This window comes from Palaemon carinicauda, chromosome 26, assembly GCF_036898095.1.
Source record: "Palaemon carinicauda isolate YSFRI2023 chromosome 26, ASM3689809v2, whole genome shotgun sequence".
Taxonomy (NCBI): Eukaryota; Metazoa; Arthropoda; class Malacostraca; order Decapoda; family Palaemonidae; genus Palaemon; species Palaemon carinicauda.
Window position 1 is genome coordinate 36,649,348 of NC_090750.1, and position 16,390 is coordinate 36,665,737.

The window sequence follows — 16,390 nt, forward strand, 5'->3', positions numbered from 1 at the left end:
ATTGTTACAAAATAATGTCTGGAACTGAGCATGAATGTCTTTTTAACTAATTGCAACACTGCATAGAAAAATGTTGCATACCACTATATCTTCAAGAGAAAATAATAACAAAAATTGATTTAAAAAAAAAAAAAAATATCTAACAGTACCAAATTAACGAGACCCACTAGCAATAGGATAGCTTATTACATTACCAATGAACACCCTAGAGTATTACGCATTTAAAGCTTTTCTTTAATATTGCCAGGTCTCCTTATTCATAACGCTTTGTAACGTATGTGGAGAACGCATGAATCAACATATAAAAATTTTCATTTGCTGCCTTGATGAACTAATCTGCACAATTTTCTAGACAAAGAAGTACTTACTTGTTAAAATGAAGATAAATACAGATCTAGAATCCGACCCCGTATTATTTCCAAGATTTAATGGAGTCGTCTCAAGTGTGCATAGCACTGCGGAGAGAGACGGGGAACCCAAGAAAAGATAATATGGAAATTTGAGGTTCTAGCTAGGTCCCCTTGTAGTCTCAACATCGGAACAAAAGATTAAATTCTATTTCATAGTTCTCTTACCTGTGTGGCACGAATACCAGGATCATCTTCGGACAACAGAGCAGCACTAGTAAGATCTGTTGTCATATCTCCCAGAAGCGTAGTATGGAAAGGTGCAGTAACATCTTCCCTCATCATACTAGGACTCTCTGTGTAACTGAGTCCTATAAGATGAATATTATTAACATACAGCAGCCAGTATTTTGACAATGTACTAAAAATCTTACATCACAAAACTAACTTCAAATGAAATGAGCTAGAGGTGAAGAAATATTTGAACTAAAATACATTAGGGGTATGTTTAAAAAGAACCCATCAAAATTATTTTTCTTCCCTTCAAGAACTTGTCCAACATTACTTTAATTTCACCAAACATTGGTTTATCAACCCTATGTGATCTACAAAATGTTAATTGACCCAAAGAAAATCTGAGTGCTACTTAAGCAAACCTTACCCATCTGAGTTGTGTTTGAAGTAGTCACATGTGGAGACCCCACAATACCAATGGATCTGTCTAACAATGCACCAATATCATCTTCAGACTTCAAACCTGTAACAAAAGAGAGTATCACTCAAAAGTTTAAATGAGAAAGAGAGAGAGAGAGAGAGAGAGAGAGAGAGAGAGAGAGAGAGAGAGAGAGAGAGAGAGAGAGAGAGAGAGAGAGAGAGAGAGAGAGAGAGAGAGAGAGAGAGAACTTGTATACATGACCAACTTGTATACATGACAAACTTAACTTATATTGTGGTCTTTAAAAAGGGAGGAGATTTACCAGCCCAATGAGTCATGCTCAGCTCTTAAATTCAGGAGAAAAATATTGTTTATATCAGATAACAAATAAATAAAAATATATAGTAAATATAATAGGCAAAAAATCTACAATAAAATGACAAATTTGGAAATAATTTGTATTTTACATAACGATATAAGCCTTTAGCTATTTATAGGGGTATTACATTCGGCGAAGCTGAAAGGACGAGCCATTAGAATTTATTGAAGGTTAACCACCCATCCCGCTGGGGGATGGGGGTAGCAATACCTCTCTCACTCACAGACCTCAGACTGCTTCACTTTCCTTGTTGGTAAGACTAAAAGGGGGCCTGGGTTGGCGGGCAAGTCTGTATAAATAGCTAAAGGTTTGTATCGTTAGGAAAAATACTAATTATTTCCAAATTTGTCATTTGTTCCATAACTGGAATACAAACATATCCTATTTATAGGGATACGACTCACCCATTAGGAGGGTGGACAACCCTGCATATATGACAAATTCATAGATAATTTGTATTTTTCCTAACTATACTAACCTTAGCTATTTAATAGGGGTATTACTTTCGGCGTAACTGAAATGACGAGCCATTAATTTTCAACGAGGGTTTACTACCCACACCGCTAGTTAGCGGGGGTAGGGGAAGGTAGCGTGCTCCCCCCGCCCCCTCTCACACAACTGTGCTTGAGCTCACTTTGCTTGGAGGTAGGACTTCAAGGGAGATAGGGCTGGTGGGCAAGTTTGGTTAAATAGCTAATACTTGTATAGTTAGGAAAAATATAAATTATCTACGAATGTCATTTGTTCCGTAACTGGAATACAAATGACGCTATTTAATAGCGGTGACTCACCCATTAGGAAGGGTGGACGTCCCAGCCAGTCTGGCTTTTGGCTTTACCCAAGGACTTCTTATTTGAGTGTGTAAGCACTCAAGAAATAGAGTCCCTACACCTCGTTAAAACCTTGCTACGGTCTGCGGATTACGCAAGCTGTGTGTGTGAAGGTATGAAGAAATGTGACTCGTCCTAGAAAGTTGTTCTGTAGTTCTTTAGATGGCAACTTGTAGACTAGGACTTTGCCAATACCACCTCGTCAGGGTATGGGGACGTAACAGTATTAATATTAATACTAGGAACACAAGGGAGCATGGTTTACCTGCAGTGGTTTGAGCTCAGCTATGCAGAGAACCTAGGATGCTGCTTTCCCCAAGAGAGGGGATGATGAAGAAAAGAATAAGGGCCAGCCAAACCTTTTCATTCATGCAGACTAAAACCGGGTAACAATGCCCTCAATCTTCTGCTACTTGTCCAATAAGGAGCTTCAGGTTTTAAACCAGCTGTTGTGCAGCCACCACAGGACAGATAGATAAAGTATCGAGTCTCCTGTGGGTCACGACTTGCAGGTAGTGGGATGTGAACGTTGTTTGCCGTTTTCACATCCCAGCTTGAAGAACCTGCGTCGCTGAAAAATTTCTTTTGAAGGCGAAGAACATAGCTATGCCCGACATCATGTGCTCTGGGGCGACGTGTTGGAGGAGGGTCTGGATTCAGTGCCAGGTCAATGACCCTGCGAATCCATGCAGAGATGGTGTTCTTGGTGACCCTCCTCTCAGTCCTTCCTGTGCTGACGAATAGTGCTAGCACACGAGGACGGGCTGCGGCTGTTCTTTTGAGGTACAACCTCAAGCTCCTTACTGGGCATAGTAAGAGATGGTCTGGGCCATCTGTTACAGTACGGAGACTAAAAATTCGGAAGGAGTCGAATCGAGGATCCGCTACTCCCGGATTCTGAGTCTTAGCAATAAACTCAGGGACAAAGCTGAACGTTAGCTCACCCCATCCCCTTGAATGGGCGATGTCATACGAGAGACCATGAAGTTCGCTGACTCGCTTGGCCGAGGCCAAAGCTAGCAGGAACACCGTCTTCCAGGTTAGGTGGCGATCTGATGCCTGACGTAATGGTTCACAGGGAGATCTCTTAAGGGACCTGAGAACTCGAACCACGTTCCACGGGGTCTCACTTCCGACTGAGGGCAGGTAAGTTCATAACTCCATATGAGTAGAGAAAGTCCTAGCGATGAAGAAATGTCCATTCCTTTCAGCCTGAAGGCGAGGCTTGAAGCTGAGCGATAGCCTTTCACTGAAAAGACTGATAGGCGCATTTCTTCATGCAAATACACGAGGAACTGCGCTATTGCTGGAATAGTGGCATCGAGTGGAGAGATACCACTTCCACGACACCAATCACAGAAGACTTTCCACTTTGCCTGGTTGACGGCTGCTGATGACTTACGCAGGAGTCCAGACATCCTGATTGCAACCTGTTGCGAAAATCCTCTATCAGAGAGGAGATGCTGGATAGTCACCAGGCGTCAAGGCGTAGTGAACCTACGGCTTTGTGGAAGATGTTGGTAGTAGGTTGGCCAGGGCACCAGCCACCCGTCGAGATACTACCGCTAGAGAGTTATGGGGTCCATTGACTGGCCAGACAGTACTGCATTGGATCCTTCTCTCTGGTTACGATTCTTTCCCTCGGCCTACACATACACCGAATAGTCTGGCCTATTCTTTACATATTCTCCTCTGTCCTCATTAACCTAAAAAAACTGAGATAACCAAACAATTCTTCTTCACCCAATGGGTTAACTTATGTACTGTAATTGTCCAGTGGCTACTTTCCTCTGGGTAAGGGTAGAAGAGACTCTTTAGCTATGGTAAGCAGCTCTTCTAGGAGAACGACACTCCAAAATCAAACCATTGTTCTCTAGTCTTGGGTAGTGCCATAACCTCTGTACCATGGTCTTCCATCTTGGGTTAGAGTTCTCTTGCTAGAGGGAACACTCGGGCTCGCTATTCTATCTCGTTTCTCTTCCTTTTATTTGTTAAAGTTTTCATAGTTTATATAGGAAATATTTATTTAAATATAATTTTTCTTAAAATATCACAAATTTTAAGCAATTTTTCCTAACAGTACTTACCTCGAACTACTTTCTTAGGAGTATCTGGGATCTCCAACCATCCGACCAGAGTTTTGTGTAGTTTACCCTTAACCCATTTTCTATGAGGGATAACCTCAGGCGGAGTGATACACGCCCTGAGGCTAACCCCGGGTCAGAGAGCATGCTTGCTCAGGTCTCAACCTCCAGTAAGTTCTTCGTAGCTTAGGTCTCTAAGAATTCCAGAAGGCACTCGGGGAAGGCAGGCCGGGCCAATACCCGAAAGTAGTTTGAGGTAAGTACTGTTAGGAAAAATACAAATTACTTAAAATTTGTGATTTGTTCCAACACGGAGTACATTCCTCGAACTATTTTCTTAGGAGACTTATACTTTAGGAGGTGGGAGTGGCCTTTTAAACTTCTGAGACCATGCTGAAATATATCCAAAGACCTAGATATGAGGCTAGGTCCTGTTGACCCCAAAGAAAAGCAAGAAAAGAGGAAACTACACAAAAAACTCATCTTAGTGTCTAAGTAACTCACCTCTGCAAGAAATCCTAGGAGACATGTCCTTCCAAAGTAGGGGTACTTGTAGCCGGCTCAGAATCCTATCTGAGACCATTTGAAGCGGAAATTGGGGGAGGAAGAGAAAGGGGGTTTAAGGAACAAACCTGTGTCTCTTGTACTTACTACCCGCGGTTATCACTGGGGCTACACCTTTAAACCATTTGGAGCGCGGAAATGACGGTACATATCGAGAACCCGTCCAGGGATTTTCTTGAATAGTCTTTCAAATAGTGAGCAGTGAAGGTAGACTGGTTAGCCCAGGTGCCTGCTCTCAGGATCTGGCCCACTGCCATATTCTTCTCAAAAGCTAACGTAGTACTAAGACCCCTAATGTCGTGGGGTCTGGGTTTTCCCAGCAGGAGGATATCTGCCTTACCGTAGGCCCTGATAATCACCTGCCACAGCCAGAAGGAGATAGTGTTCTTCAAGACTGACTTCTTCACTAGGCCTGTGGAGACAAAGACTTTTGATCTCGGGCCAAAGTCTGGCTGTCCTCTCTAAGTATTTCCTTACTGCCCTGACAGGACACAGACGCAAGTCCCTCAAATTGTCTGAGCGAGGGATTGCAGGTACTGAGAACCCCTCAAACCTGGGATCCAACACGGCCGGATTCTGGGTCTTCGCTACGAAGGATGGCACGAACCTGAAGGTGACCTCCCGCCAACCCTTTGAGTGAGCGACTTCGTAGGACAATCCATGGATCTCCCCCACTCGTTTAGCCTAAGCATATGCCAATGGGAAAACTGTCTTGAGGGTGAGATCCTTATCCACAATGTCCTTTAGGGGTTCAAAGGGAGGTTCTGACAACATCTTCAGGACCCTGGCCACGTCCCACTGTGGCACCCTAACGGCTTGCGGGGACACGATTGCTCGAAACTCTTAATGAGCATCGAGAGATGTCTGGAGGTTCCCAGGTCGATGCCCTTCAGGAGGAAGACTTGGCCCAGAGCAGCTCGTACTCCCTTGATGGCCGGGATGGACATGACGACCAGGGGCTTGATGTTCTTAGAGGCGCACCATTTAGTAAAGGTGGCCCACTTTGCCGGGTAGACCGCTGCCGATGATCACCTCAGGTAGCCTGACATCCTCGCTGCCGTCCCCGACGAATAGCCTTCTTTCCTCAGGAGATGCTCGATAACCTCCACGCGTGAAGGCGGAGGGACCGAGGGTTCTCGTGGAACCTTTGAAAATGTGGTTGCCGGAGAAGGTCTGGCCTGTCCGGAAGGGGCCAAGGTGGAAGTTGTGCCAGTTCTTTTAGATCCACGAACCATTCTCTCTCCAGCCACCAGGGCGCTACCAAAGTCATCCATAGGTTGTCTGCCCTCCTTACTCTGTTGAGGGCCTATCTGAGCATCCCGAAGGGGGGGGAAGGCGTAAACGTCGAGGTTGTCCCAAGGGTGCTGGCAGGCGTCCTCGAACGCCGCTCTTGGGTCTGGCACAAGAGAACAAAACACGGGGAGCTGTGCGTTCAACCTCGTTGCGAAGAGGTCCATCACCGGCGATCCCCATTTTTGAATGATGGTTTTTGCTACTTCTGGGTGCAGGGACCATTCGGATCCCACTACTTGTCCCATCCTGCTGAGGCCGTTGGCTAGGGCGTTTCTTTTTCCCGGAATGAACCTTGGTGAGATTCTGATCTGTTCTACTTTGGCCCATTCCAGAAGTTCCAACGTGAGGATGCACAACTCCTTCGATCTTAGTCCTCCTTGTTTCTTTATGTAGGCCACCACCGTGGCGTTGTCGCATATCAGAGCCACAGTGTTCCCCCGGAGTAGATGGGCGAACTCCAGGCACGCCCTTCGCACTGCCCCCATCTCTAGCACGTTTATGTGCTGGGCCTTCTCCTCGTCCGTTCATCTCCCTCTTGCTGATCTTCCGAGGAGATGGGCACCCCACCCCTCCTTTGATGCGTCCGTGAACAGGAGCATCTCCGGAGGGTCGGCTGCGAAGGGCATTCCCTTGAGGGTGTTCGACCTGCCGCACCACCACTCTAGGACCTCCTTTGTCTACAGGAAAACCGGAATCACCTTGTGGGGGGAGTCCCTCTGGTTCCAGCTCTCCTTCAGATTCCACTGGACCTCCCTGAGCTTCAGCCTGCCATGGGGGACCAGTTTCTCTAATGACACAAGGTGGCCTATCAGCCTCTGTCAGTCCTTCGCTCTCCTGTGCTGGCCCGACAGGAAGGTACGGAGGACCTGGTCTAAGTTGTGTAGTCTCTCCGCGGAGGGGAAGGCTCTCGCCAACCGGGAATCTAGGACCATTCCGAGGTAGGTCATCCTGGTGGAGGGTATCAACTGGGACTTCTTCAGGTTGATGATGATACCCAGGACGTTGAAGAACCGCAGAAGCTTTGTGCCTTGTTCCCTCAGTACTTCCTCTGAGGCTGAAAGTAACAACCAGTTGTCCAGGTACCGAATCAGGCGAATGCCTTGTTCGTGTGCCCAGGTGGAGACCGTCGTGAAGACCCTCGGGAAGACCTGAGGGGCTATGGACAGTTCGAAGCAGAGGGTCTTGAACTGCAACGTTTGGGTACCCCATTTTACCTGTAGGTACTTCCTGCTGGAGGGGTGAACTGGAATTTGGAAGTAGGCACCCATGAGATCTACTGACATCATGAAGTCCACTTCCCTCAAGGACGCTAAGACCGACTTCGGAGTGTCCATCTTGAAGTCGGTCTTGCACACAAACTTATTGAGGGCTGAGAGGTCTATGACCGGTCTCTCCAGCCCCCTGTCGCTTTCTCCACCAGGAAAAGCCTGCTGTCAAACCCCGGACCTGGGTCCTTGACTGGTTCTATCGCTCCTTTCGCCAGCATCACTGAGACTTCCTCCTGCAGGGCTGTCTTTTTCAAGGGGTCCTTGGGGACTAGCCACTCTGCCCGCTGATCTGGTATCAGAGGTGGATGCTCTGCTAGGAAGGGTAACCTGTACCCTTCCTTCAGGACTGCCATGGTCCACGGGTCTGCTCCGTGGTCTTTCCATGCTTGCCAAGAGTGTTTGAGGCATCCCCCCACCTGAGGCTTCGGCAGGAGTAGGGGGCCTCCCTCACTATCTCCTCCAAGAGGCGCGATCTGAACACCCTCTTCTGGCCGCTGCGTAGGAAGGCCTATAGGATGATTGAGCTGAGGCTGCTCCACTCCAGGAGGGCTGAGAGGACTGTGACCAGGCCGTAGTAGGGGTGTCTCTCCTGGGCTGGCTAGGTGAAGCCCAAGGAGGAAGAGGAACATCAGAGGTAGACCTTCTGTGTGCAGGTCTCCTCACTGGAGGGGGTCTGGAATCGCCCGGATCCTTGAGTTTCCTGACCCTTTCAATTGACTCCTCAGCTGCCTTCAGGGGGAAAATTGAGTCGTCCCACAGGGTTAGGCTTCTCGGGGACCTCGCTTCTCTGTCAGGAAGCCGTCTAGTGATCTTGTTGAGGACCGTGTCCCTCCTCCGTAGGACACAGTTGGCGGTCTGCGCTAGGAACTGGTACGACAGAAACTTCAGGGCCTTACCTCCCGAGCTAATCAGCTCCTTGAGTAAGGCCTGATTCTCTGGAACCGTGAGGTCGTACGAGGCCTGGACGCCCACTAGGGTGGAGGCCCACCAATCCAGCCACGAGGAGACATTCACGAGGTCCTTCGCTATTTCCTCCATCATGGTGGCTTCTGATGGAGAAAAGCAGATTGGTGCTGTAGAGGCCCTCTCTTCCGCCGCTCCCTGGCCTAAAACGCCGAGTGCCGGCTCCAGTGTACAGGCGCCTGCAAGGTGGCCCTCCGGGAGGTAAAACTTGCTCTGCGACTTCAGGCCCTGGAGCAGTTTGGAGGAACTCTGGTTCTTGGGAGCCTCGGCGTGGTTGGCCACAATCTTGTCCACGTGGGCTCTACCTAGCTTCACATCCCTGGCTAACGGTAGTGCTAGGGAGGGTCTCTGCTGGACGGGGGCATCCACAAGTCTGTTGAGACTGGACTGCCAGAATTCCTCGGAGGAGGACTCGGGCTCGTCCAGCCTGTGGTGTCTCCGAATAAGCCCTATCACCCTTTGATAGGCTGACACCTCCGCTGCTGAACCCTCCCCTTGGTCATCCAGCTCCTCCGTAGGACGTACTGATGCTTGAGACGGGGCTCCTCCGTCGGAGGTCTTCGTACGAGAAGGAGACAAGGCCTTGGTCCTCTCCATCTCCTGGGGTTCTGGCCGAAGGACGGGCATAGCCATCGAGACGGAGGCCTCCGTCCTCGGTCTATCCTTCCTCACGGAGGTCCATGTATCTGCGGGTCTGCTCGACAAGGGGAGCCGTATCTCACGATCCTGACAGCTCAAGGACGCCTTGGAAGTCAGGACGCGGCTGCGAGACCGAAGGGGAGACTCTCTCCACTGGGCGGATGGAGTCGGAACCTTTGCAGACTTATGCCTGTCTGCTGGGACCTGGAATGACGACTCCCTCCGTCGGTCGAATCTGCCACCGGACGAGTATCTCTCCGGAGAATGGGCTCTAGGGCGCCAACTTGAAGAGCCCGGAACTGCTGCCAACTCCAAGAGTCTGCTGCGAGGGATGACTATCCACTCTTCGTCCCGGGAGCCACTTCTTCTCCATTTTCTTCTGAGAGATCCGGAACGCCTACTCCCTTGGCGAGACCTGGAGCGGGAGCTAGATCGGGAGTGTCTCCTGCGGGACTTCTCCCAATGTCTTCTGAGTTTCCTCCGGGCTTCATTCTCCGAGGAGCAGGAAAACGCCTCGACTGAAAAGCCTGACAACTTGTAGACTCGTTTAGGTGGGCCCGACTCACGCGATGACGTAGGAGGGTTCCCTCGACGCTCGATGGACGAGAGGGCCTCCAAGAAGACGTCCGGAAACATAGCAGATGGAGCTGGAGGGGAGCGTGGACGCTCTTCAGCGGGGGACCAGGTACTGAAGCCTTCTTCCATTCTCAGCGGGAACCTGAAGGGCGTCTTCGGGGGTACCCACGCAAGGGGGTCTGATGGCAACGAGTGTTCTTTCTCGGCAGGACCCTCGGCTGCAGGTGTTCCTGAAAAACAAGCCCAGGAGGCTGGAGAAGAGTTAGGAACATATTTCCCCCACATAGGGTCATCAGAGGAGACGTGCCCTGCTTGCACCAGGACTCCGTCCCCCCCACACACTCCCGTCCCTCCCTCAGGCCCCTCACTTGCATGGAAAGACGCCACAACCCCACTATCCTGCAGATCAGACTCCTGGGGAAGGGCCACGGGCCTCTTCCCCACAACGGACTTACCTCGTCCCCTACTCTAGGTAGGGGAGGGTGGCAGGGAAGCTCGGTCCGACGACACGCCCGGCGAAGCAAGGGGAGAAGAGATGCTCGGCTTCTTAGGTGACTTCTTCGTCGCCTTCTTCTTCTTGGTGCCGTAACGCACCCACTGCACCTCGTTCGAGGACACGCACTCTGGACACGTGGCGGTAGGGGAACACACACTGCCCCTACACGACGAACACAAGGAGTGCAGGTCTACTTCAGGTTTCGACAGGAACGCACCACAAGATTTACCGGCCATAGGCCCAGGACAACGGCGGGGATGCTCCATGACGCAGTAGGAAGCACCACGAGACACAAGAATGCACAGGGAAAGCAAAGGGAAGAGCACAAAGGAACCACGTGGGAACCGCGTGAGACACAAAGAGTCACACTGGGATTAAGGAGAGCGGCGAGATGATATCGCGACGCGACCAGAGAACTTACTGGAGGTCGAGACCTGAGCAAGCATGCTCTCTGACCCGGGGTTAGCCTCAGGGCGTGTATCACACCGCCTGAGGTTATCCCTCATAGAAAACGGGTATAGGGCAAAATACACAAAACTCTAGTCGGATGGGAGGAGATCCCAGATACTCCTAAGAAAGTAGTTCAAGGTAAGTACTCCGTGTTAGAACAAATATTATTTTTTTCTGGTTTCCTTTCCTCACTGGCCTATTTTCCCTGTTGGGGCCCCTGGGCTTATAGCATCTTGCTTTTCCAACTAGGGTTGTAGCTTAGCAAGTAATAATAATAATAATAATAATAATAATAATAATAATAAAAATAATAATAATAATGTGGTTCTTTGTGTAGATCGAGTCTTGGAGGGAGTTCTCATGGGGGCTCCGTTAGGAGTTGCAGAAGGTCCAGGAACCATTCTGGGTGATGCCATAGCGGCCCTATGAGGGTCATTGATAGATTGACCGATGTTCTGGTTTTGTTGAGTACCCTCCTCATCAGACAGAATGGGAGAAAGGCGTAAACGTCGATGTTGACCCACCGTTATTGGAAAGCATCTTGCCAGAGAGCCTTAGGGTCTGGAACTGGGGAACAGTACATCAGGAGCATGAATTTCAATGCTGTTGCCAAGAGGTCCAGTCGGAGAACCCCACAAAGTTAGGACTCTGTTGGCAACTAGATGATCCAAAGACCACTCGGTACTCACTATCTGAGATGCTCTGCTCAGGTTGTCGGCGAGCACATCCCTCTTGCCTGGAATGAAGCGTGCCGATAGTGGTATCGAGTGGATTTCGGCCCATCTCAGTATCTCTACTGCTAGATGGGATAGTTGCTGCGAAAAAGTACCTCCTTGTTTGTTGATGTAGGCCACTACTGTGGTGTTGTCGCTCATCACCACCACAGAGCGACACGTCAGATACTGTTGGAACTGTTGAAAAGCTAGAAAGACAGCCTTCATCTCTACGAGATTTATGTGGAGGTACTTTTCTGACTCTGACCAGAGGCCTGAGGTTGTGTGGTGCAGCACGTGGGCCCACCACCCATTTTTTGAAGCGTCCGAAAAACAGCATCAAATCGGGGGGAGGACGAGAAGATCCACTCCCTTTCGTAGGTTCTCGTCTGCCACCCACCGCTGGAGATCCATCAGTTCCACAGGTCACATGGGGATCTGGATGTCCGGGGAGTCGTACACTTGATTCCACCGGCACTTGAGTTGCCACTGGAGGGATCTGATCCTGAGGCGACCATTGGGAACTAGACGGGCCAGCGATGAAAGGTGACGTAACCACGATTGGGCTGGAAGTTCTTCTCGTCTGAGAAAGTCTTGTGATCTTCCTCAGCCTTACTATCCTGTCGTCTGATGGGAAGGCTTTGTGGAGGGTGGTGTCTATAATCATGCCTAAGTACACCAGTCTTTGAGTAGGAAGCAGGGAAGACTACTCGAGATTTACCATGATCCTCAGATCTTGGCAAAGTCTCGTTGCTGAAGAAGGGTTGACACCGAGTCTGCTAGGATTAACCAGTCGTCCAGATAATGGAGGAGAGGGATGCCAATCCTGTGTGCCCAAGATGATACTAGGGAGAACACGCTGGTGTAGACTTGTGGTGCTGTGGAAAGACTGAAGCACAGCACCTTGAACTGGTACATTCTGTTGTCTAGGCTGAATCTCAAGTACAGTACTTCCTTGAAGACGGATGGACTTGGATCTGGAAGTACGCGTCCTTTAGGTCCAGTGTGCGCATGAAGTCTTGCGGTCTTATTGCTAGTCTGACCGTGTCTGCCGTCTCCATACTGAAAGGAGTTTGTTTGACAAACTTGTTCAGAGCTGAGAGGTCGATGACTAGTCTCCAGCCTCCAGACGCCTTCTTTAAAAGAAAGAGTCAACTGAAGAAGCCTGGGGATCCGTTGAGGACCTCTTGGAAAGCGCCCTTCTTCAACAGGGTCTAGACTTCTGCCCAAAGGGCTTGCCCCCTTTCCGATCCCATGGCAAGGGAGATCAATGACACCGGATTCGTCGTCAGGGGAGGTACAGATGTTATGAACGGGACACGATATCCTAGACTGATCACGGACATTGTCTAGGAGTCAGCCCCGAGTTGCTTCCACCTGTTTGAGCAACTTTGTAGGCATCCCCCCACTGGTGGAAATGCAGGGGGACTGCCTATCCTAGCGTTTGCGGCTTCCGCTGCTCCCTCTAGGATTTTTGCCTCCCCTGGAGGACTTTTTGCCTTTCCTTTCTTTGACAGGAAAGGGCTTAGACACCAAAGTCTTCGCTGCTGTTGTCGTCGTAGTGGTCTTGACTGACGGGACTGCTGTGGTGCTGAAGGCTTATAGGGCTTGATGTTAAAGCCCTATGAAGGAAGGAGTCTTGATGAGACTTCCTCCACCTCTCAGCAGCATGTTCCACATCCTTAGGCTCGAACAGGACAGATCCCTCTAAGGTGGAATGTCTGAGCCTATTGATCTCGGCGCTAGGGATCTTCTGATGGAATCTCTCAGCTACTGCCTCCCGACGTTTCAGGATGGTATTTGCCCACAAGTTCGAGACTTGGTGGACCAGAAACTCAATCGTGCGAGTACCTGAGAGAAGGAAAGCTTCCATAGCTTTCCTGGTACGTTCCTTGGAGAAATCCTCAGAACGTATCAGGATACCTAAGGTCCCCAACCAGATATCGAGCCACAAAGTGGCTTCCATAGCACACTTCGCAACTTTCTCCTGGTTGAGGATCTCGGCGGCCAAGAATGAGACCTGCCGGTTGGAGAGTCTCTCAAGAGGGACTCACCTGGTTAGCTCTTCCAGGGATAGGTGAAGTGGAAGAGCTAGACAAGGCTCCTCTAGCATCTCAAAGTACCTCCTCTGCTGTACACAAGGAGGTTGGAGGAGCTTGTTGGTGGTACCGGAACGGTTGGAGGAGGACATCTCAGAGAGCTGTTGTGAGATCTTGTCCCTGGTACTCTACCCCTTGAGACCAGGGCAGGGCTGCACTGGTCTTAAAGGGTTTTTGAGTACCAAAGACGGTCTAAGACCGTGTCTTTGCCCTCTCGAGGTGGGATCTCTGGGTCGGAAAACCCATTAAGAGCCTTCATTAAAGTCAGAACTTGCCAAAACGCATGTTCTGACTATTGCAGGTCTCCTCCTGCTGTAGGACTTGCAGTGAAGTCTCCTTCTATCCTCGAAGGCTCTTCTTGGGGAGAGTCGCGGACATTCCCTTAGTGGCTAGTTGGCTCCATCCTAGTCCTAGTAGAGGACTTAGGCAATGTTTTGCAGTCTTTAGATTCCTTCCTGGGAAGGATATAAGACTCCAACATTGACGAGGGTGGCATGTTCCTTCCAATCCCCGACTGAGTAGACCCCTCGGTGCGAAGAGAGGTTTCCTCCATTGGTGAGATGGGGGAAAATCTCTCCTCGCATGATTCCCTTGGAGACAGGAAATAATCGTCTGAAAGAGAAGGAGATGGAGTCTGAGGAATAGAAGGAACCTGTCTCAAAGGTGTGTGTGGAGTCAGTTACGCCCTTGGGAAGTGACCGCGTCTGGAACTCCTCTTTTCCTCTTCAAAGGGGTAGAAGCCATGGTTCTGTGGCCCAATTCAGAGAAGACAGGCTAGAAAGCCAGAGTTACGGCTCTGATCAGGGGACCGAACCAGGGCTGTTGGCTGACAGATGCGCTGTCAGACATACCCTTCGAAGGGAAAGGGATTGAAGGATCCCTGAGGAGTCACTATCATTGGTGGGTTCGCCTGTGGTAGCTTTGGGATCCTGGACCCCTCTGGAAGTTTCACTTCTCCCACAATGCGCAGTGGCATGCGCTTGCAGGGAGGGGAATTAGGCGATGGCGACCTTGCCGTACATCGTTCATTGGGGTGTGTAGTCTCGCCCGCGGGAGGATATTGATGCTCACGCGGGGGAGAATAATGGCGCTCATGCGAGGGAGAACATCGGGGCCCGCATGCGCGCCACCAGTCTCCCACGCGTGCGGGCGCGCAGGATTATCCCAAGGAGCGCGGGCGCGCAGGATTATCCCAAGGAGCGCGGGCGCGCAGGATTATCCCAAGGAGCGCGGGCACGCAGGATTATCCCAAGGAGCGCGGGCGCGCAGGATTATCCCAAGGAGCGCGGGCACGCAGGATTATCCCAAGGAGCGCGGACGCGCAGGATTATCCCAAGGAGCGCGGGAGAGAGTGTTTGCGCACATCAGTGCTGGCCGTAGGGCGCGCGTGCGCAGGAGAAAGTTCCTTAGTGCGCGGGCGCGCAGTGGATTCATGTGGGGCGTGCGGGAGAATGTTGGCGCGCATCCATTGGAGAGGATTGACGAGCGTGCGCAGGGAGAAGGCTGGCGCGTGGGAGAAGGCAGCATGGCTGACTTCCCTGAAGTCCTGCTATCAGTTGAAAGACATTTGGAGATGCATAGCCTGCCTCTTTGACTCCTCTCTGTATCTAGGAGAGAGATCTGTCGGAGCTAAAACCAAAGGAGGTTTCGTTATGAAAGGAATTTTGTATCTCTCCTTCAGTAAAAGAACGGACCAAGGGTCTGCTCCCCTCTTCTCCCAAGCTCGCAAGAAGTTGTTCAGTCTGGCTCCTACTGCTGTCTAAAGGCGAAAGCAGTCAGACTCTGCTTCGCCCAGGTCTGGATCCTCTCCTCCTTGCTCTCCTTCCGTCGGGTCTGAAACTACCCCTACTGACGGACTTCCCTCGAAAAGGCTGCAAAAACTGAGGGAATGGAGCTTCTTTCAGTTTGCTGCTAGTGAAGGAAGTTGGTAGGACCTTCCTTGCTGTCTTTGAGACTAAATCTTGCGTGGCCTTCTGGGTCAAAGCGGAAGCAACCTCTCTCACCAGCTCCTGAGGAAAAAGAGAGGGAGCAAAAGGTGCGAACAGCAACTCAGACTTCTGAAAGGGTGTAACTCCCATGGACAGAAAAGATCACATTTGTGCTCTTTTCTTAAGAACTCCAGCCGAGAATAGGGCTGCCAACTCATTAGAACCGTCTCTAATGGCTTTATCCATACATGACATGATGTGGATATTACTATCAGTGTCAACATCCTTTAAGGTCGAAACTTTCTTCCCCAAGGCTCCCAGTCTAATCCAGAAAATTGAAAACCTCGAAGGCTCTGAAGACGCCTTTGAGAAGATGATCGAGTTCAGAAGTAGACCAGAGAATCTTGGTCCTTCTCATGGCCGTCCGACGAGGAGAGTCTACTAGACTTGAAAAGTCTCCATGGGCAGAGGCATTAACTCCCAAGCCGAGAACTTCTCCCGTCTCGTACAACACGCTTGACTTGGAGGCTGATCTACCTGGAGGAAAGGAGAAGGCCGTCTTATCCTGGTATTTTTTGGACTGCATCCAGTCTCCCAACATTCTTAAAGCTCTCTTCGATGATCGAGAAAGAACCAACTTGGTGAAAAGACTCCTTCGCTGCCTTCCCTAGTGTAAACTCCGAAGATGGTGAACGCGGAGCAACAGGAACAAAATGATCTGGAAACTCTTCCGTAAAAAACTTTCATAATTCTCTAAGATCAACCGAATGATGAAGGGTCTTAGGCTCTTCTCCTTCTGAGAATTCCTCTAACAGCTCAGCCGGGGAAAGGTGATCATCGATCTCTTCCTCCGATAAAACTCTAACTGAAGTAGAGACGTCTTGAATAACTAGAGGCAACTCATTACAGGCCTGACTTCTGTCATCAAGAGGCGCAGGGTCATCACGTCTGGCGTCACGTTGACCCAACGCTCGACGCTCAGAAAGCAGCAGCTCTCGATCATTACGATCGGAACTAAGTCGGCGTCAAATTTGACTGCTTGACGCTTGGCGTCACGTTCTACTTGACGTTCGACGTCACGTCTTGCTTGACGCTCGGCGTCACGT

At 50.2% G+C, this 16,390-nt stretch overlaps 1 protein-coding gene across 1 annotated transcript in view; it reads right to left on the reverse strand.

Annotated features, from left to right (window-relative positions):
* Positions 1 to 16,390, reverse strand: part of LOC137619487 (nuclear pore complex protein Nup107-like) — a 191,547-nt gene that overhangs the window by 135,760 nt on the left and 39,397 nt on the right. Inside the window, exons 3-4 of the mRNA XM_068349556.1 lie at positions 1,009 to 1,104; positions 576 to 718 (exon numbers count right to left, since the gene is read on the reverse strand). Coding sequence (XP_068205657.1) covers positions 576 to 718; positions 1,009 to 1,104 — 239 coding nt within the window. The remainder of the gene's footprint in view (positions 1 to 575; positions 719 to 1,008; positions 1,105 to 16,390) is intronic.